The 21,975-nt window shown below is 30.9% G+C and overlaps 1 protein-coding gene, 3 non-coding genes and 3 pseudogenes across 5 annotated transcripts; 6 read left to right on the top strand and 1 right to left on the bottom strand.

Moving 5' to 3' along the window:
- The first annotated feature begins 622 nt into the window (after positions 1–622).
- LOC106429177 (expansin-A14) lies at positions 623–5,989 on the top strand. 2 transcript variants are annotated; one of them, XM_013869916.3, is made up of 4 exons: positions 623–1,151; positions 1,269–1,435; positions 1,746–2,058; positions 2,601–5,989. In XM_013869916.3, the coding sequence occupies exons 2-4, from the start codon at positions 1,297–1,299 to the stop codon at positions 2,908–2,910; spliced, it is 762 nt and encodes a 253-aa protein (XP_013725370.1). In that variant the 5' UTR covers positions 623–1,151; positions 1,269–1,296; the 3' UTR covers positions 2,911–5,989. The 2 variants fall into 2 exon arrangements, with proteins under 2 accessions (XP_013725370.1, XP_013725369.1); XM_013869915.3 differs by having other exon boundaries at positions 624–1,151; positions 1,282–1,435.
- A 2,860-nt stretch (positions 5,990–8,849) lies between these two features.
- TRNAI-AAU lies at positions 8,850–8,923 on the top strand. The gene has a single exon. It is a non-coding gene; the product is annotated as a tRNA-Ile (tRNA).
- Positions 8,924–9,462: 539 nt separating this feature from the next.
- LOC125582812 lies at positions 9,463–9,539 on the top strand (annotated as a pseudogene).
- Positions 9,540–9,612: 73 nt separating this feature from the next.
- Positions 9,613–9,696, top strand: LOC125582866. Its single transcript, XR_007320307.1, has one exon. It is a non-coding gene; the product is annotated as a small nucleolar RNA SNORD24 (small nucleolar RNA).
- A 3,142-nt stretch (positions 9,697–12,838) lies between these two features.
- Positions 12,839–12,907, top strand: LOC125582813 (annotated as a pseudogene).
- Positions 12,908–12,938: 31 nt separating this feature from the next.
- Positions 12,939–13,022, top strand: LOC125582867. Its single transcript, XR_007320308.1, has one exon. It is a non-coding gene; the product is annotated as a small nucleolar RNA SNORD24 (small nucleolar RNA).
- Positions 13,023–17,535: 4,513 nt separating this feature from the next.
- LOC106429185 lies at positions 17,536–20,069 on the bottom strand (annotated as a pseudogene).
- Positions 20,070–21,975: the final 1,906 nt, after the last annotated feature.

Genomic DNA, 21,975 nt, shown 5'->3' with positions numbered 1-21,975 from the left:
AGTAAAAAAATTTGTTCCAAAATAAGTGTCGTTTTATAATTTTCAATACAAAATTTATTAACCTTTTATTTTAATCTATTTTTTCTAGTGGTTGAAATGTGGTTAAGTGTATTGTTAATGATATTTTTATTTAGTAAATATACAAAATTAATTTTTAAAAAAATTTGTGTGTTCAAGATTCAAACGACAATTAAAATGAAACATATAGACTAAAACCTAAGAATATCAATTTTTAAAAATATATAGAGTAAATCAATTTCCATTGAGATATGTGTTTTTAATCAAGTTAGATTTTTTCACTGAAGCATTTGATATGAAGACTTGTCCAACTTTTCAATTGTTAAACATAACATACAAAGCACTAAAGTTTCATAAAATGGCAATTGTAGTAAATTATCCCACATGCGGAACTATATAAATATCGCTTTAGTATTTTGAAATATTGTTTCCGTTTTATTAAGTTAGATGTTTTTAAAAAAAAATGTTTTACAAAGATAGACTTTTTCATTTTCTATGAAAAAATGTGATTTTCAAAAAAATTAATTAACTTTAATGAATTACTATTGGTTAAAAATTATTGAAAATTGAAAGTTACAGAAAATGATACATTTAATAATGGAAGCGGGAGATTACATGAGTAGTTATGTTTTAAATGAAAATAGAGAGAATTTGATACTTATTTTAATTAAATATACTATAGCCAGTAGAGAGGACTAGAATATTATTTGGAAACGGTGTACAGTCAACCTATATAGAAAATGATATTTAAAATAATTACTGGAAACTTAATCACTCTATATTTAGTTCTACTTGTGCTGCCAAAGTGCTTTATTTTAGTCAAATTGGATCACAATCATATATACTCCTCCATGTAAAATTGGAGTTTATTATATCCATAAAAAACAATATGCGGTTTAAATAGTTAGCTGACTTGATAAAAAAATAGTTAGCTGACAAAAATCAATGGCAAGTGTTATACAAGAACAACATCAAAAGTAACAAATATTAATATAGTTACTTATAGGGTCGAAGAAATTTCTATATATAACCATCCCATCTCCTCAGAACTCAACCTACCACATTAAAACCCATTTCCTCTCCTGTAACCTCACTACAGTTTTTTGTGGTTCCCTCTTTTTCTCCAAGCCATTGTAAGCTCCAATCTCACATCTTCTTCTCCTCAATTTTTTTACATGCGCACGCACACTCACTCACATACACATCGGGATATATTTTTGCTTCTATTTAACTTATCAATCATCATTAAGTTTTCTTGTGCAGAAAAAAGGCGAACATATGGAGTTTTTCTGGAAAATGATGTCATTGATGAGTCTGATGATGATGGTGATGTGCAAGAGTGTGGATGGTTATAGTAGCGGTTGGGTCAATGCTCGAGCCACATTCTATGGAGGTGCTGATGCTTCTGGCACCATGGGTAATTTTACTTACTCTTTTCTCCAACTTACTTCAAAGTTGGAACATCAAACCTTTTTGTAACGAACTTTAAACCCTTTAAGGATTTAAAAAAAAATTTTACTTAGTATAATATTTTTGACTAGTTAAAATATTTTTTGTTTTCTAAATAATTTGAACGTGTGGAAACTAAGTAGACTACCTACTTTTATATGACAAAAAGCTTTGTAATCTTCTGATAATTTTTTTATTTACATGTATTACGAATTTCTAAACGTCTCAACTCTTAAGAATCATTTTGTATTGATGATATTTTTTTCGGGGGGGATCAGGCGGTGCGTGTGGGTACGGTAACCTATACAGTCAAGGATACAACACGAACACAGCGGCGCTAAGCACGGCTCTATTCAACGGCGGCCAAAGCTGCGGCGCTTGTTTCCAGATCAAATGTGTAAACGACCCAAAATGGTGTCGCCGGGGAACAATCACCGTCACCGGAACAAACTTTTGTCCACCTAACTTTGCTCAAGCCAACGACGCCGGAGGTTGGTGTAACCCTCCCCAACATCACTTTGACTTAGCTCAGCCCATCTTTCTCCGCATAGCTCAATACAAAGCTGGTGTCGTCCCCGTCCAATACCGAAGGTGCGTTTCCGGTTTACCTCGGTGAAATCAAATACTACTTTTTAAAATTTGATGTTTTAGAAGAATTTTTTTTTTTTTCAAATTGGGTAAAGTTTTTTTAAGTTTTAACGTAATTTTTTTTAATTTTTATGTTATATAAACTATACTCCCTCCCGTTTCGATTTAATTGTCGTTGTAGGGAAAAAATTTCGTTTCAAAATATGTGTCGTTTTAGAGTTTCAATGCAAAATTTATTAATAAGATTCTCCATTTTATTTTTCCATTGGTTGAAATATGGTTAGGTGTATATGTAATTGTGTTTTGTTTTGAAAATATACAAAATCATATCTTTTCTTAATCTGTGTGCATAAATCTAGAACAACAATTAAAATGAGACGGAGGAAGTATATATTATACCGTCTATTTTATTATTACTAGTTGAATTATAACTAACTAAATATTTAATGATAGTTTTTCAAAGTAATAATAAGAAATTTAATCTGAGCTTAATCATAAAAAAAGCTTTCTAATTAGTGTGTAATATTTATCTTCGTATGAAACAGAGTGGTTTGCCGGAGAAGAGGAGGAATGAGATTCACGATCAACGGCCACTCATACTTCAACCTCGTACTCATAACTAACGTCGCCGGTGCCGGGGATGTAGTTTCCGTCTCCGTTAAAGGGACAAGGACAGGTTGGCAAAGCATGTCGAGAAACTGGGGACAGAACTGGCAAAGCAACGCAAATCTTGACGGCCAGGCTCTTTCCTTCAAAGTAACAACTAGTGATGGCCGTACAGTCGTCTCTAACAACGCTACTCCTCGTAACTGGAGCTTCGGACAGACTTATACAGGAAAACAGTTCCGAGGTTAGAGGTGATGACGTGGACTGAACACTTTATGATGATTAAAAAAACGTTTTTACTTATTACTGATTTTGGAATTTCTTAGAGTTTGCATAGGTTTTTAAAAAATGTTTCGGAATTTATCTAATTAACCCAAAAGAGAAACTAAAATAAATAATTAAATGGCGGAAAAACAAGTTTTTTTCACCGGCAGCTTTTGTAATTTGCCGGTGAGTCTGAGGTGAACAGAAAGGGAGAAAAAGAGCTTTGTGTTTTCACCCGCCGCCTGAGCATTTGAGATTTCTTTTTTTTTTAATATATGTTTTTTTTTATTTTTTTATTTGGCTTTAAGATGTTCGATGGTATGTTTCTGTAAGGCATTGTCTATTGAACTAAAAGTAATTTTATAGTTTTTTATGCTTAGTTTTTCTTGTTCTTCTTTAATCATGAGAGACCAACATCATTATCACAAATTATTACGCTAGTTTTATAGTCTTATCCTTTATTTCTTTGATTTGCTGTTGTTAACTCACGATATGTAAATGTCATATGATCTAATATGAAATTTTACGCCTAGAAAATGTCATGTTGTAACAGAGAGATACTTCATCAAATTTACGTTTTAAAATCTTCTGTTCCATCGGTAAATAATTCTGTGGCAATACGGCCAGTGTAAAGACCGATATAGGAAAAGATATTCGTCTGCTAAAAGAAAATGATGTGGACAAGTATGGTAATCAAGATGATGATGATGTACTGACTAAACTACTACAACCAGGTCGTTTTTATCAACTACTCAAGCCAATGTTATTGTCAAGTCTTCATCTTTTTGTAGACACTACCAAACTAAAGACTAGAGCCTCCAATTATCATTTTTCCATCTTCCAGTCTGTTAATAATCTTGTTCTTTCACATGGTTTTTCTACATTTATTTCATGCCTGCTTACCCATTCTACAGTGGGTTGAATAATGAAGAGTCAAGTGAAGACAAGAGTGAAACCAAACCGTTTGGCTAGCTCGGTTAGCTTGTGCTCTGTTTCTGGATGAAAGAATGGGACCTTTAGGGATTCAAAACTCCATCCGCCTTATCAAAAAATGTCTTGTGACCAGTGCCGTGCCACAGTACATAAAAATGAAACCTTCGCTTTGGGCATCAAAAAATATTTAAAGATCAAGGGCATCATCTATTATTTTAGAGGCATAATATAATTATAAGAACTTGAGTTTATACATGAAAACACTATGATAATTAGGATTAAAAAGTTCGGTTTATAATGAAAACATGGATTTCCTAAGTAACAAACAATGTAGATAATTTTTAATTGTTAAAGAATTAGAGTAATTAGATATTGGCGATTATAGTTTTGAATGCATTTTTAAATATTAAAAAACTGAAGTTAGAAAATTTATCTTTATTTAATTATGAAAAAATATTGAGTAATTTGTTTTATCTTATCTTAAAAAATTGTTACAAAATTGAATGATAAATACTTGATCAATAATTTTTTTACAAAAATAAACTTCTTATATAATTAATATTTTTGGAAGTTATATTATCTATACGTTTATTCTCTATTGTAATATTATTATTATTTTTATTGAAATTTTTTGAATGATTCGCTTCAGGCAACCATAAACGCTCGCATGGCTCTGTTTGTTACGGATATCACAAAAATGTTACATATGATCATATTTAGTATGTCACACACTAAATAATAATAATTAAATTCCAAAAGTATATAACCAGAAAATCAAAGATAATAGTAACACTTTTTAGATATTTTCTTTGGTGTTAAAATAAACCTTCGGACAGATTCTCTATCTAGCTAGCTATTTGCTTATTCTCTTATTTTTCATGACTAGGGATTGTTATCCGCGCCAAGACGCGGGATTTTTGCATTTTAATCTATTTTTGTCTCTTGCTTACTAATCTAGCATTCAGTTTTTCAATGCATTTTATCTTCATCATCTCCTCTTGTCTTGTTTACATTTGTTTTCACGTTCTGTCGTTTGATTTGTCTTAGTTTTGGCTTATGTAATAACTTAACCCTGCTCATTCTTCTTTCATTCTTTATTGATTGATATTTTTATCTCGCTTAGCTCTGTGTTGCCACTAATTTGCTCGAATCATTTTTCATCATCTGCTTCGTATTCTTTTCATATTCATTAACTATTGTCTCCAATCTCTTTAAATCCTAAAAATCCTACACGTTCTTTTGTTTATTAAATCACATATTAAATATTGTTGAAACTGTTTATTTATTCTAATAAATTCTTACGATTATAACTAAGATGATATGGATAAAAGACTGATTATAATTTAGTTGAAATTAAAGTCTAAAATAGAAGTTATTAAACTTGCAATTCTTTTTTTTTCATCCAAGATAGCTTTAGTCAAATCAATTATATTGATTTAGAAAACCCATAAGCTATTTCAATCCCAAACAACCAAAAAACAGGCGCATTTGTTATTGACGCTGCGGCGGGTTTCCTTTACTATAAACATAATTGCTTGTCACAACTGTTAATAAACCCAAATGTGTTTACAAAAGCTACCCATATAAGAGTTTCATACTCATTTCTCTTTCTCTAGTCATCTCCTATGTTAGTAGCTATCATAATACAATCATCAAATAAATGACATATCTCTTGGTTCCATATAGAATATGTAAAATGATTGTTTTCTGCAGACTCCATGATCATTGAGTATTATAAATATCAAACTCTGTCTATGGTCTATTTATATGTTGAGGAAATGCCTCGAAATGTAGCTTCCAAATAATGATTTCCAGGTCAATACATTGCATGTTAACCTCCACAATGGGATCAACGGATCTGCAGATACCGCTACATGTCGAGTCGAACGCAGCTACACATATGTTCCCTGCTTGTGCCTTTCATTCACAATCTGCAATTCTCCCAAGAACCAGAATCAATGTTAAATGAGGTAAAAGTTTTAGAGTCACAACAGACTTTGTATAGCCAAGCCCAATAAACCAAGCACCCAACGTAACATCCCCACTTGCCTATTTGTGCAGAAAATGACTTGATCATTATATAGTAGCACCGAAAAGTTAGATGGAGAATGAGGTATGAATGCAAAGTAGACAAAACAGTTAAAATCTTACTGATTATGGGAAGTATAAGAAATCAATTCTCTTGAAATGGCGTATAACTGTCCAATAGCGTGACATAAGTACTTGTTCCTTTTCTCACCAAACTTCCAATTCTACATGTATATATAAATCTATTAGAGTCATTGCCAGCGCTCTGTTGCGATATTTGTTAGCTAAAATAATCCATCCAACATATTAGGAAAAAGAAACCAACGAAATTGTAAAGCTAACCATCAGCTGGGATGCTTTTGATGTCCTGACACATTACAAGCTTAGTGATTTCACTGTCAAAAGCAACAAACTAAGGAGTCATATACATCCGAGACATTTATTTACAAACGGTTCCTAGCACAGAAAAAACATATTATTATGTTACGGATGATAAGTTTGATGCATAAATACAGTTTAAAATTGTTTTCAACTGAACATTTGTGCCTACTGAATTACCTTACAACACCCACTGCATTGTGATTTTGGCATGTTAAAGCTGAGAATCAACATTGGAGCTTGCGTTAGCATTTGAAACATGAAATATAGCACCATCAATTTCTAGTGTTAATTCCATTGACAATAGCTGTGCAAAAGAACGCTGCTAGTAAGGTAATCGTGATTAGTAATTCTTTACATCTTAGTGTCGTACAACTTCAAAACGATAGACACTTACAATCGACGGCTCTCAAAGATGGACCGCAAACCATCTAATGATATGCTTACCTCGTCGTATAAGTAATCCATGTCTTTTCCCTCCCACGGGTAACGTTGCTGGTGCAGATCAATTCCCTCCACTTCTTCCTCATCATTAGGATGCTCTGCAATATACCCTCTGTAAGGTTCAAATTTATGTCGCTAGAATTATCAGAGAAAGAAATATAAAGTACCCTCCAAATCTTCAGGAGCATCGACATTTTTTTATTCAATGATCTTCATTCAACATAACAACCATCAAAATAAAAAGAATATGAGGCACATAATCTTCAAAATCCAAGTTTAATGAATGGAAAAAAAACTCAGGAAGACAGAAAATGTCAAACACTCACTGGCTTCTTCTTCTTTTACTTCTTAGCTCCCGTGAATGAACTGTCAAAGCCATCATTATTTGCAAGAAAAAAGATTAAACAAAGCAATTGATGAAAAGAAACAAATATGTTTTACAGCACATAAACTCTTCTTGAACAATCAGGCAACAGATAGTATGTCTCCCGTGTGACTCAGCTGAGTCTTTGATGGCATCCTGAACGACAAATGTCTTCTTCTTCTTCTTGGTTAGATCAAAGGGTGCAAGTTAAGGATGACCAAAGAAAATTAAAACCACACAATCATGATTTATCAAGCAAAATAAAAGAACCGATGATGAATTTATTAAAGCTGGGGAGATGTAGAGACTAAAGAAGAAAAACTGATTCATGAAACTCAAAGAGCCAATCTGTGTTTCTTAGATGAGTCATGAACCGATGATTAAAAATTGAAAACCCTAAACTTCCATTGAAGAGAACGCTTACAGACCAAAGAGATTTATTGGGTCTTTTTTTTTAACGAATCTCATTTCAAAACGTGAGCTATAAAGTATTTATTAAATCATTAGATAAAATAAATAAGTGTGGGTCCCACAGAGAAAACCGAAGAAGCAAAGGTTTCCGACTTTCATAAATATATATTTGTTTCAGCCATCAATGTACAAAGAATCTTTTAGCTCACTGGTATAAATGTTGTTGTTTAGATCTCAATAATCCAAATTCGAATCACAGTGTCGCATTAGGAGTGATGCAACTGCCCTATTATAACGTAGATTCGCGTTGTCTCATATGACATAGAAACAGTAATTATTAAAAAAAAATTCATAAATAATCTCGCCTGTATTACTTTGACCTCGGTGAGTTTAGATTTCATGTGCTTCTCTTTCTCTCTGTTGTTTGTTCTGTACCTGGCTAGGGTTTTGCTTTGACCCTACATCGTTGCTTATGACAATTTGTTTGGTTCCTGAGATTCTGAATCTCATATCCCTTGTTCTTCATGTTTTTTGTCAGCCTTTTGTACCCTCTGAATTTGGACTTCCGCGGGAGCTAGAAGGGTTAGTTCTGAATTATGGACATTATAAGTCAGTTGCACGATGAGCTTCTCTTAAAATATTGTCATTACGCCCTACGCTAAGGATGTTGTAGCAACAATGGTTATGTCAAAACGTTGGAAGTTTCTTTGGATGTTTAAAAAGCGCTGAAAGTATTGACATCATAGTCACGTGAAGGAATTCAAGATAGCCAAGGAATTATCAGGCATCTAACTAGACTTATATACAGGGTTCTGCTTTCACCTTCCAATAAAAATCCAAACACACTCTACCATATGTCCATATAAGTTTCTCTGAGATGAAAACTAAAATCTCTAACTCTCATGCCATTAGCATCATTAAAAGAGAGATTAAGAGCAAACCTTTCAGCTGTTGGACCAAGTCCTTTCAAAAATTTCTCAGCTTCTATCTTTCACCAAGCCCACTTTTGCCTTATCACAAGCCCTTGATTATATATTTCGATTTTTTTTTTTTTTTTGCTTTAGAATGTCACGAGAAGCTTTCCCAGCATGTCACATTACCATCATACTCATCATTTCCATCACAGCAATCTGAGCAAACCATTGGAATCCTTCAACGTTTTCTTCTTCTGTGTAGCATTGGAAAGAACATAGCTACATACCACAGATACCATCATTGACTCTAGAAGAAAACAAAACTAAAAGGAGATTGGCCTGTGACAATTGAATTTTCCATTTGGACAAGCTGACGTACCTGGAGAGGTTTGGGTGCAGTTTCACTAGACACTAGTATTTTAGAAATCTGTATAGTTATTTCCAAACAAATTGGCCCATTAGCTCAGTTGGTTAGAGCGTCGTGCTAATAACGCGAAGGTCGCAGGTTCGAAACCTGCATGGGCCAACTTTTTTTTGTTGCATTCCTTATTAAAACGTCGTCGGATCATGGTTATACAAAGCTATAAGTCATGGGCTCATTACATAACAGAATAAGCCCAGACCTAACAATTAAGTCGCTTCTAGGGTTTACGAAGTATTTATCTCTTCACCACTGTATATATATTCATCTTCTTTGCTCTGTAACATATTCAATCCAATTGTTTCTTCTCCGGCGCATCTATTTTCGATTTTTTATTTATTATACTAAAATCGTCTTTTTTCGTTTTCTTTAATCTAATTTGGAAGGAAAAAGCCTAATTTGCAATTACTTGATTCATGTGAATGGGTCAAGGAATCTATCGTTAGGCTAAATAGATGTTGGATACGTTTCTCTATCCTGTAAGCTTACGTACCTCCGTGAGCTTGATCTGCCTCTTATTCTCCGAAGCTTCTTTGTTTCTCTTACAAAGGATCTTTGGTGAATACGCAGATACATCTATCAATCTCCCCTGTTGAATTTTTATTATTCTTTGATTACCAAATAACGTTAAATATTTGATGATGGTGAGGGTGATGAAAAAAATCATTCGGATTCCCAATGAATAAAAAATGTGATTATTTACCAGCTACTTTTGACTCATCCATCATCAATCAATTGTTTTTGATTTGTTTTTAATTTTTAACTTTTATAATTTGTTTTTTTTTTCCGGATTTGGCCAGTGATGTAATCAAAATATTTGCTACTCTTGATGAAGAAATTCATATGATGATTCTTTAACCACCAAGATCTCTGAGGCCTGTTTTTATCGTGTCCTGATCTCCAATAATGATTTGTCTCATTATCGATTTTTAGATGTCACATTCTAAAACAAAAGAATAGACAAAACCAAGTAATGACATAACAAGAGTATGTCAAGACCTTCAATTACTTGGGTTTATCTATTATTTTGTTTGAGATTGATTGAATGTTTTGACAGTCTGTTGTTTCTGCGAACTCCAGGAGGTCGACGAAGATTGGACAGCAACTATCTATTCGTACAGAATAAATAGTACGTCCCGATAGATACCTGATTTGATTTTATGTTACTGCTTAGTTAAAATAAGCATATACTATACTTTAATAAAGTTGCCGGGTTACTTTCATTCTGGAGAATGAGTAGCATACCACAGATACTCTCTGGAAGAAAACAAAACTGAAGTCGAATGTCCTGCTTTCCGACATTTGAACTTTCTATTCGGACTAGCTTAGGTACCATAGTCAGCAGATGATGTATCATATGTACTACAATCTTTTACACAATTTGCTCGTCAGTTTCGTCTGCACAATTGCGAACTCTAGTGAAACATAATTGTTCCATCCTTAGTATATGCTTAGTTTATGTCAGCATATACATATCCAACGGTAACGAAACAAACCAAACGAGAAACAGTATCAATGTGAAGACCATATCGGTGTATTGTTGGGGACGATTAAGTAGCAGAGAGAACCATATCGGTGTATTATTGGGGAAGATCTAGTCTAATTTGCAGAGTATGCCAAGGTTGAGGAGAAACTGATCGTTCGATGGATAAGATCTTGATGTAGAAGAATAATGGATAGGTAACAAGAAATGGAGACACAGGAATGTGCTAATACTTTCATATTCTTTGAGATTGAAACAGATTTGGCCACGGGGGAAGAGTAATCAAAACGATGTAGTTTTCGACTCTACATTTCGAACATGCCAAGGTCTTCGAAACCTGCATGGGCCCATTATTATTTTTTGTTGCAGTTGTTTTATAGAACGCCGTTGGAGCCGTCTAGCCTACCAATCAACTCCTGATTTACGGGCTTATTAATAATGGGCTTATAACAGTATGCCTTACTAGTTAGCATCGGCAGTGGTGTCATCTCTCACGGAAGTTTCTTTGCTGTATTAAATTTATAGGGTGTTTAGTAATTAAACCTCTAACTAAAGATGAATCGTAAAAAAGAACCTTCAACTAAATATCTTATGAAATAAACTCTCAACTTTAACTCCGTTAACATATATTACCCTCCGTCTAAAAAACCGTGACGGAGGGTGATATATGTTAACGGTTTATAAATTGAGGGTTTATAATGTTAAAAACTTTGTTGAGAGTTTTTTTACGATTCAAAAATAGTTGATTTTGTCACTAAAAGTCATTAAATATTATTAAATTATTTATTATTATTTATACATTATTTTATATTGATTTATAAGACTTTTAAACTAATTTATAAATTTTAATTCATTAATCTATTATAAAATTAATTTATACATTTTAAATTAATAATTTTCAACACTACTTAATTTATTATAATTTCAAAATATTAAATTATTTGATATTTGGCAATAGTGATATAAAAAAAATTGTGTTTATATCGTCATTGTCAAATATCAAATAATTTAAAGTTTCTAAGTTATATTAAGTCTTAAGTAGTGTCGAGGATAATTCATTCATGAAGTCAATATTTCTATTTAGAGTAGGACACCCTTTTTTATATTTTCATGATTTTCGTCATCAGACTCATACTTTCCTATTTTCCTATATTGTTCTTGATTTATTGTATTACTTTATGTTTCAAATATATTACTGATCAAGAAAATAAAAATATAACGTATTTATTCAGAAATAAATGAGAATAAAAATAATCATGCATTATTTTAGAGGGGAGGAGAAAAATATGAGCCGGATGATAGAAATCATAAAAATAGGAAAAAGTGCGTCCTATTCTAAATAGAAAGATTGACTTCATGGATGAGTTATCCTCGACACTAGTTAAAACTTAATATAACTTAGAAACTTTAAATTATTTGATATTTAACAATGGCGATATAAACACACAAATTTTTTTATATCACTATTGCTAAATATTAAATAATTAAATATTTTGAAGTTATAATAAGTTGTAAGTAGTGTTGAAAATTATTAATTTAAGATGTATAAATTAATTTTACAGTAGATTAATGTATTAAAATTTATAAATTAGTTTTAAAGGCTTATAAATCAATCTAAAACAATGTATAAATGATAATAAATAATTTAATAATATTTAATAAATTTTAGTGATAAAACCCCTCAACTATTTTTGAATCGTTAAAAAAATCCTCAACAAAGTTTTCAACATTATAAACCTTCAACTTATAAACCGTTAACATATGTCACCTTCAGTCACGGTTTTTTAGACGGAGGGTAACATATGTTAACGAAATTAAAGTTAAAGGTTTATTTCACATGATTTTTAGTTGATGTTTTTTTTACGATTCATCTTTAGTGGGGGGAGGTTTAATTACTAAAAATCCCATATTTATATAATTTACATTTTTAATTTACATTTAAATATAAAAGCCCAAGGCCAATTATAAATGAACAACTTTCAGTTAAGTAACCTCTGCGAACATTCGATTCTCTATCTCTCCTCTTACTTTTCCTTCTCTCACCTACTTCTACCTTTATTTTATAAATTAACTGAGGCATCTCATAATATCTTCATCACTGCATATATATATACTTAACTTCTCTGCTCTGCTCTGCTCTGTCATATCAAATAGAAATTGTTTCTTACTTGGCGAATGTGTTTTATGGTTTTTTTTTTTAAATCTTTTTTCTTGTTTTCTTCACATTTGGTTTGGAAAGAAGAGTCTAATTTGCAATTTTTTTTTTTAATTTGCAATTACTTGATTCCTGTGAATGGATCAAGGAATCTATTGTTAGTCTAAAGAGATTATGGATTATTTTGTATCCTGCATGCTTACGTACACCTTCGTAAGCTTTCTCTGCATCTTAACCTCCGAAGATTCTTTGTTTTCTTTTATAAAGAATCTTCCTTGAGTAGGCAGATACATCTACCACTCTCCCAATCGTTTTTTATAATTCGTCCTTTTCTATTTTTTTTTCTATTATTAATATCTTTTAAAACTTGTTAATTGTCTATATGATGGAACAAATCACTAGGATTCCCAATGATAAAATATGTGATCATTATCAGCTACTTTTGACTCATTCATCATCAATCTTTTTTTTTTTTGGATTTTGGCCAGTGATGTTATAAATATATTTGCTACTTCTTGATGAAGAAATTCATTTGATGATTCTGTACCACCAAGATCTCTGAGGCCTCGTTGTTTTTTTCTTTTCGATATTACATCTTTTACAAACCTCGCATTACAAGGTTTAGTTTTTTTTTTTTTTTTTGAAACACTTACAAGGTTTAGTTTATCACATGTAAACTAGAATAAAATGAAATTAAAGTCAATAAATTATAAAATCAAAACTGTAAAGAAACGAACAAAAATTGTTTCGACAGCCCCAGTCCTTCCAGACATTTATCTAAGTAATTTTTGGATGGGCTGGTGTTTTGGAAATGATTTTGGTTTCGTGTTTTGTTTACGTAAACGAAACGATTGCGAAAAAATATTAAATATATGGTGGAACATCGCTATTACGTCGGACCTACGTGACTGTACGACAATCACTTGCCGCCCAAAGAAATGTTTTTGCAACATTGATGCGGAACACATGATGTCATCGCGAGTGCCCGTCCTGATATATCGAGGGTCCAATAGTAAATACAAAACCGAGGCCTTTACATAAAAAGTTTTTCGATAAAAAATTAATTTTATAATAAAAAATTTACAACATCTTCAAAACTATTAAAATTTGATTTTTTTTGTAAAATAACACATCTTAATTTTTTTCTAAAAATTATCTATCAAACTTTTAGAATCAAGGTTTTTCTGATCATATTTTTCTTAGTTGATAACATAGCCAAACCATTAAATATTTATTGTAATATAGTTAATCGTGAATAATATTTTTACAATTGCAGTTTTGAAAAGCTTCTTTCGGTTGGAGCATCTGAAACCGGGATTGTAAACATTGTATTATAGACAATCTATATATTTTGATAACTCTTTTTAAATTTTTGTCTTGGGACTCGTAAGAGGAGGTAGTAGAAAAAAAGTGAAATACAATTTCCTATGGTAAAAGAGTAATTTAGACTGAAAAATAATTATTCTTAATCAGTTATGTTATTTTTTGACCCAAACAAATTCAGCCATGTTTTTTTTAATCCATTCATATTAAATAACATAAAAGGATATGTACGATTTAATCGTGTTTGTATATAAAAGTTGTCTCGTCACTTTTTTTTTAACTTTACTACAATATCCATTTAAGTAACAACCATAGAAAAAGTAGACCTTGTTTGTTTTTGATAAATCATGGGCCCCATACGATTGTTTCACGTGTATGAGGTCAAGCCCGGGCCTGGTCATCGCTGAAACTAGACATGGACATTCAGGTACTCGTTCGGATTCGGATCGGGTGCTTCGGGTTTTCGGATGGAGAGGTACAAAAACCGTTCGGGTTATTTTATACTTCGGATCGGGTTTTTAAGGTTTGGGTTCGGGTTATTTCGGATATAACCGAACTGTGTAACAAATAATTTTTTTTTATGTTTCCTTGATTTGACTTTGTGAGAAACAATACTGTTGAAGTTAGAAGATTGAACAACTTAATATAAGATTTATGAATATCTATTCTTTTTCTTTGTGTAATTTATATTTGTATTATCTTGAATAGAAAATGGTAAAAAATCCATCTATTCATAAATCAAAATCAAAGAGACATCAAAATCAAACATAAATCAAACCTCATGAATGTTTGAGCTCATGCATGTGTAAAAAACAAAGAGAAAACAAACCGTAAATCCTACTTGTAATCGAACATAAATCAAAATCGCAAAGTATAGTGATTCATACATGTAATCGGTCATAAAATGAGTTTAAGTATGTACTGAACATATACGTTGAAGAAGGAAAAGACGGAAAGATGAATGAGAATGGAAGATGTAAGTTTAGGGTTAGTAATATATATATATATATATATATATATATATATATATATATATATATATATCGAGTGATTGGTTCGGATATCTGATATAACCAATCATGTACGGGTATCCGGACTGGTTGAATCCTAAACCCGTTCGGATTTTTTTTTAACTTCGGTTCGGTTTTCGGTTCGGGTTTTTCAGATCGGTTCGGATTCGGATTCGGGTTTTGGTTAATATGTTCACGCCCAGCTGAAACATTCTAACGATGTGTGTGGTCCTCTTTTAGTTCTATAGATCCTCAATAAATAGAGAAATAACATATATTTTTAATACCAATATGATTCTGAAAAATCTGGAACTTAACGGATACATATTTCATCTTTTTTTATCAAGATAACCATCAACTAAAAATTAGTCCAGTAAAACTTGAAAATCATCCGATCTGGTTCAAGTTTAAACTTCAATGAATCTTTGATTTCAATTTTTTTTTATGAATTGATTTTGATTTCAATTTAATCCTTGATAGTTATAAACTTATAATTGTAACTGAGCCAACGGTTTAGGATTTTTGCATTTATTTTGCTTAGGAGATAAGTAAGGTTTAAAAATATACTTGCAATCTTTAGTACTTTAGAGCACTATTTTACGTGAAAGTTTGCCTCGCGGTATCTCTCTGTATATAATAACATATTATAATATAAGTATATTATAGAATTAAATATCAATTAAAAACAATTATTAATAGCTGGCTTCAGATTCTCTTTCCATTTCAGAAGCTTCGAGCGTTTCTTTTACTTTTTCAATTTACTCTTTCTTACTTTTCTGATCTTTTTAGTTTTTTTATCATTGCACATGCGGGCATAATCATTTTACTAATAGTTATTAATATATGTATTATGATTTAAACATGAAAATAATTTATTATTAATCATTTTAATTTTCTTCGATTTTTATTTTGGTCTACGTTTCCCTAACACAAAAAAGCTATAAAAGTATGAGACTATAAGAGCATAATTACATATCAAATATTCTACACAATAAAATAAATTAAGAATGTTAATCTACTTTATATTTTTGAATCAGAAACATGTATTAAATTACCAAAAAAAACACTAAAACACACAAAATCCAAGCAAGAACAAAATAAATAAAAAGTAAAGTTCGATGATGATCTAGAAGAAAACTTTTTTTCTTAAAACGAATTGAGAAAATGACAATATTTCATTGGTTTAGTTGATCAATATATATACATTGACTTATCTTAATATTTCATAAGTTTACTTTTAATAAAAGAAAAAATAGATAATGATAGTTTTATTATTAAAGTTAAATTATGGTAAATTATATAATGATAAATCTAATTATTAATTAAAAATATATCTATTTTAGCCGTTTCATAACATGATTACATTTGCAAATCTCTAAACTTAATATCAAAGCATATTTTTCTTATAGATTAAACAATAATTAAACATACACGGGAAATAACTACATAAGTAATTCAGAATACTTAATTCATAATTCTAAACTCCATGTAACAAAACCGATTTGCTCCTAGTCTTTCAAAGTCAAAGAAAGAAAAAAAAATATAGAATTCCAACTAAAAAAAATATATCAAAAGCACATAAATATATATGTTAAAAACTATAATCGAGACAATTTAGAATGAATGAGAAAAATGAAACTATAGAATTTTAAAACATCTTACATCATATGAAAATAAGAATTGGTCCTAACTTGTGTAAAATAATTATAATTGTAATTCCAGTTTGAAAATTTAAAATAGTTTTATATTATTTAAATTAATAAATTAATGATTTATGCTAAAAACTAATAAAATTCTCGTGAAAGTTAAAATAATTATAATCATATTCCAATTAGAAATTTTGAAATATTTATATTATTCAAATTAATGAATTAATTAGAAAGTTTGAAATATTTATATTATCTAAATTAAGAAACTGATTATTTAATCTAAAAACTAATCAGAATATGATAAATAAGTAAAATTAGCTAAAATCAAGGAGAATGTGACAAATCAGCAAAATCACTTAATAAATAATAGTATAGATGTTGGGTGAAAAACTCATCACTAATTAAAAGATGCTCTAAAGAAACATTCTATACAAACTCAGTCCACATATCATGAGTGGCATATCATCATATATTAACTTTTGTAACGAATGAACTTTGGTAGGAAAGCATTTTACATCCAACTAAGATCCAATGTTTTGAGGAGCTGAAAACTAACCGGGAAATTAACACCCACAATTGATTAAGACTGGACATTTTATCCGTTAAATTTGATTCGATTCAGTATTCGTTTCGATTCGATCCAAAAATTCTGGATATCTGTAAACTTTCGAAGTAAACCAACTACTAAAAATCAAAATTCGTTAAAATCAAAGCAAATCACAAATATTAAAATTTTGGAAAACGGATATCAGCTCTGATTCGACAATATATAAATACATGTATAGCTTGATTATATTTAAAGTTTTAAATGTAAAAAAATATAAAATTATTATTCTAACATATGATTTGACAAATTATATTCACATAATTACTTATATAAAATTATTACATAAAAAGAAGAGAAAAGATTTATGACAATTATAATTTTTTTCTTAAATTTTGTGTTATTATAATTGTTAACTAAATTTAATTTTTTTACAAAATATGTAGATTCACTATTTTTTAATTTTTATATTATATATCATGCAAAAAATATATTTTACAAAACAATTTTGTATCAAACTTTTAATATTATTTGTATTAGTCTAAACGGATGAGATATCCGTAAGTATTCGTAAATATCCACAAATATCTATTTATTTTTCGGATATCCGTATTTTTTCAAAGCAAAGCAAATAAAAAACTTAGATATCCGTAACGCAAATCACAGAAACTTAGATAACATGTGCACAGTGGTCATGACATTCTTTTAGAAACAATTCATACAGTCATTGCTTTCTCGTATCCTTTCCGTCCCCATTGTTTGGCTTGTCGAGAAAAACTTTCATCAAAGCAGGGTTCAAACCTGCGCGGGCGAAGCCCAACAAATTTCAAATCCGTGTCCTTAAGCACTTGGACATTTTGACTGTTGTATTATTGGTGCAACTCTATCTATGTCAAGTCAAAAAGAAGAAAAAAAACTTCAGAAAAAACTCAGTGAATGTCGACTAATCATTCTAACTATGAAATATAGAGAAGACAAATGAGATAAACAGAGCAAATGGTTTAAGAGATGCAAACAAACTGCTTTTAAAATGAGATGGTTTCAGACTTTCATCCAAACACAAGCTGGCATGTCGTCGAACCTCTAGACAAAAGTGCCAACTCCGTGAGCATTCGATGTTTATTCTCCAAACTGGTGGGTTGTGGTGAGATAGTCGCTGTCTTTAGACGCCTTGAATATTTCAAGAGAAACGTTGCGAGTTCTTTCTCTACCTGCCATCCTCTGTAAGTTGTCCACTCCAAAGTTTCAAGACTGAACATCAACGATTCAGGAATAGAACTTTGGCTCATCCCAATGATCTATTCGTGCTCCAAAAATACCACCATATCTCCGAATATACAATAAACCAACCAGTATTATATACTATGAGATGATATCGCCAAAAACCCAAAAAGTTGTAAATGTTAAGTTTTCTTTACCTCGTTGAGTTTGAGAGCTCGCAGTTTCGGAGAATGTTTGAGAAAATACATAAGTAAATCCCATTCCGTTTCACATGTGCAAAACTCCAAGTCCACAAGCTGGTGGAAGATCTCACCAGTAGGAAAAGGAGACTACAATAATATCACAAACGACTATTAAAAAAAGCTACGTAAATTGTTACACTTTTTTATTTCTACTTTCAAATAAAAGTAATTTTACCTCTTCGGCTAAACATAACGAGAGACGTTTAACTGATGTGAAAGAACTGAGTATATTGTCGGTATTCCAATAGATAGCTTCAGGATTTGCAGCCACGAGCTCCGGCATTTTCTCCACCATACATTCGTTACTGCAATCATTGATCTCTAGGAACTTCAAAGAAGGAGCATTCATCACAAACTCAGAAATGCCGTCATGAGTACCCCATTTTCCATCGAAGATTAGCTTTTGTAAAGAAGGCACTTTTATAGAAAATACTGTCACATTGTCATTCTTTACTCGGTTCACGTCCAACTCTTGAAGAATTTTGCAGCTTGATAAAAGCTTTTGAGGAGTTTCGTCGCCTAAGTAAATCACACAACTAAGTTGCAATGTCTTGAGGAGCTGAAAACAAACCGGGAACGTGACATCCACAAGCGATACATCGGTGAGTTTAAGTACCACGAGTGTTCCACAAGTAAACAAACTCTGAGGCAATTTGCTAGGCTCATTAATAGTATTATGAGGCCAATAGTCGAAACTGAGTTCACGCAAACCTCGTTTCACTGCAGTTCTAATCCAAAACCCGATCTCTATGTCGCTGCATTTCCTACGGATATTGAACTGCAAACTCTCTAAGACAGGAGCTGTGCTTAACAGCAAATATCTGTCCACAAAACTCACAAATCTCCCATGGCCAGCGTTCCTGTCGCAATAGGTGTACTCGAGTTTATGAACCAACTTCCAAAGATATCGCCATCGTCTAGACAAAACACTTGTGGTCAAGACATCTTTTGTAGGAAGCAGTGAAAGTATCTGCAAAAGAAAATCATCTGGCAAGAAACTGATCCTGTCCATTAGCTTTCTCAATTTCACCGCGAAGCCCTAAGCAACAAAGCTATCAAATTAAACCAAAGCCAGAAAAGAAAGACTGAAACTACACGACAACAAAATGAACTCATCCGATGGTAGACACTTTTTGAACTAAGTAGTATAAGAAACCCTATTTTGTTATGGATGCAATCTTTTTGTTCCCTCAAGTTTTTTTTTTTGGCATATTAGATATTCGGATTTCACTTTAACCTCATCATCTTATTGTTTGATCAAATTGGGCCTCGCTAAAAAGAAAAAGAAAAGGCTTCCAATGAACTTGAGTTTCGAATCAAAAACACTTTCACATGGTTGTGATAAACATGAATTAACCAATATAATAGGCCACATAATTCTGGTATGATATAAGATAAGGTCCTTAAAATAAATATCAATACTATTAAAACAAAAACACTTTTTATCTACTCACAAATAGTCTAGCTTGGACCATTATATTTATTCAACTAGGGGCATTGCCCCGCGCAAGCGCGGAGTTGTGGACAGAGTTCTTGTTTCATCTCAATATTTGCTAGGGTTATTGTAGTTGTGAATTTTGCGTTTTGGGTTGATCATTGTTTTTCAATTTTTTTTTTTGTTATAGAGTTAGAGTTGTGATGATGAACTGTGTATGCATTGTTCTCCACTTATGAAGGACTAAACTGTGTTAGTAATGTGATTGATATAGTTCGTAGTGTTGCTTGCTGTGTCACTGAGACTTATTGTTTGTTTGTCCTTTTAATTTGTTTTTTGTACTGTTGAGAGTACATAAATTATATTAAAGTTGTTTAGAGTACCTTTTGTTTCTGGATATTTTTTCTCCAGTTTAGTTGTATAAACTGTGTGTATTAAGTAATAATTTTTTATTATCCTTATTATGTTTGTCATATCTTTTTTTTTATTTTTAAACTTGTTCTTTTACCGGACCTTTAAAACAAATACATGAAGACTTGTAGAAATAACTATAAAATGAGTGACAATTCTGAGTATTTGAGCCTTAATGAGTTTTAAACGAATTTATGTATTTCTCATAAGAAGACAATAACATTGACATGTTGACATTGGACATGTAAGTTATTTTCATATGACAAGAGGAGCGAGCAGGTGGAGATGTTGTTGCCGCCTTTGTGTCTGTCGGGATTGTCTCTTGTATCTTCTCATGTGGATGTGTTTGTTTCTCTTTTATTTGATGAGTAATATGTAAATAAAAAACATTGTTATTTGTATTTATCAAAGTTCGTAACTTACTATGCTTTTTCGGAATGTGAAATTTAGGATTCTAATAAATATATAAATAAATACTTAAAAATATAAAAAATAAAAAATAGTTTCAAACATAATTTTCGATTTTAAAAAGAAATTTTGAAAAAAAAAAATTCGAAAAAAAAATTCAAAAAACAATTTATAAAAAGTTCGAATTTGAAAAAGTATAATTCGAAAACATAATTTTTTTCTAAAAGTAATTATTTATTATATATAGAACAAGAGTATAAAAGTCTTTTGCCACTTAATAAAAAAATATTTTTGAAAATGTCCTTTTAGTGGTGTAAAGATGAATAATGGCACCATGAAAGTGGTAAACATGAAATTTCCCCATAAATATTTAAATATTTTGTAGGATTTTTTAGATTTTTTGTCAGCAAATTTGTAATAATTAAAAATAAAATTAAAAAAGTGAAGTTGTTATATGTGTTGATCATATAAGATATGATATTTTAATGATGCGAAAATGTTAATTGGAATAAATGAAATATGATTTTCTAGGGAACTTCGATTTAAAAAAAAAATCACACAGTGATAGAAGTCATGACTTCTGTTTTAATAGTATAAAAGTATAAATAAAATTAATATGGAGCGAGTTATGTAAATGAATTATCTTATCTTCACAAAATATATTCATGTAAATTTTAATATAACTATCTATACTTTTAAGAAAATAGGTTCGATAATTATCCTCTCAGTGGCCACCTCTTCGGTGCACTTCTTCGGGTTTGGCTAATAATATTTTGGGTATGGATATGTTTTTTACCTTCCTACGAGACTTATTCTTACATTTTAGTCTAGGTACGAATCAATTTTTTTTTGTTTGGGTTCGGTTTGGATTTCGGGTTACAGATGTTATGAAAAAATGCTCTTATATAAAGTTTTCACCGAATTATTATCCCGCGCTTTGAAAACGCGGATCAAAATCTAGTTACATATTAAAATAAAAGTCACAACTTTTTTCAGGTGTGATTTTTTAATATATGTTTTTTAAATTGGACTGTCAATATACTATTGTATAAACCTAATAATATTCTAACAATAATTATATATTATTATTTGAATTTCCTAAATCCATGAGAAGAATCTTCCAAAAAATCTTAGTCCAATATTCTTATTATAACATTAAGTTTAATAATTAACTTGATTTTGCCTTTTTCTATACTAAAATATTTTAGTTTATACAACAAAAACTTTCAATAATTTATATAATTTAGTGTTATGTATTATCTAACTCTATCCTACT

Source organism: Brassica napus, chromosome C2 (assembly GCF_020379485.1).
Source record: "Brassica napus cultivar Da-Ae chromosome C2, Da-Ae, whole genome shotgun sequence".
NCBI lineage: Eukaryota > Viridiplantae > Streptophyta > Magnoliopsida > Brassicales > Brassicaceae > Brassica > Brassica napus.
The sequence above is the reverse complement of the archived record's forward strand: the minus strand, read 5'-3'. Positions and strand labels throughout refer to the sequence as shown.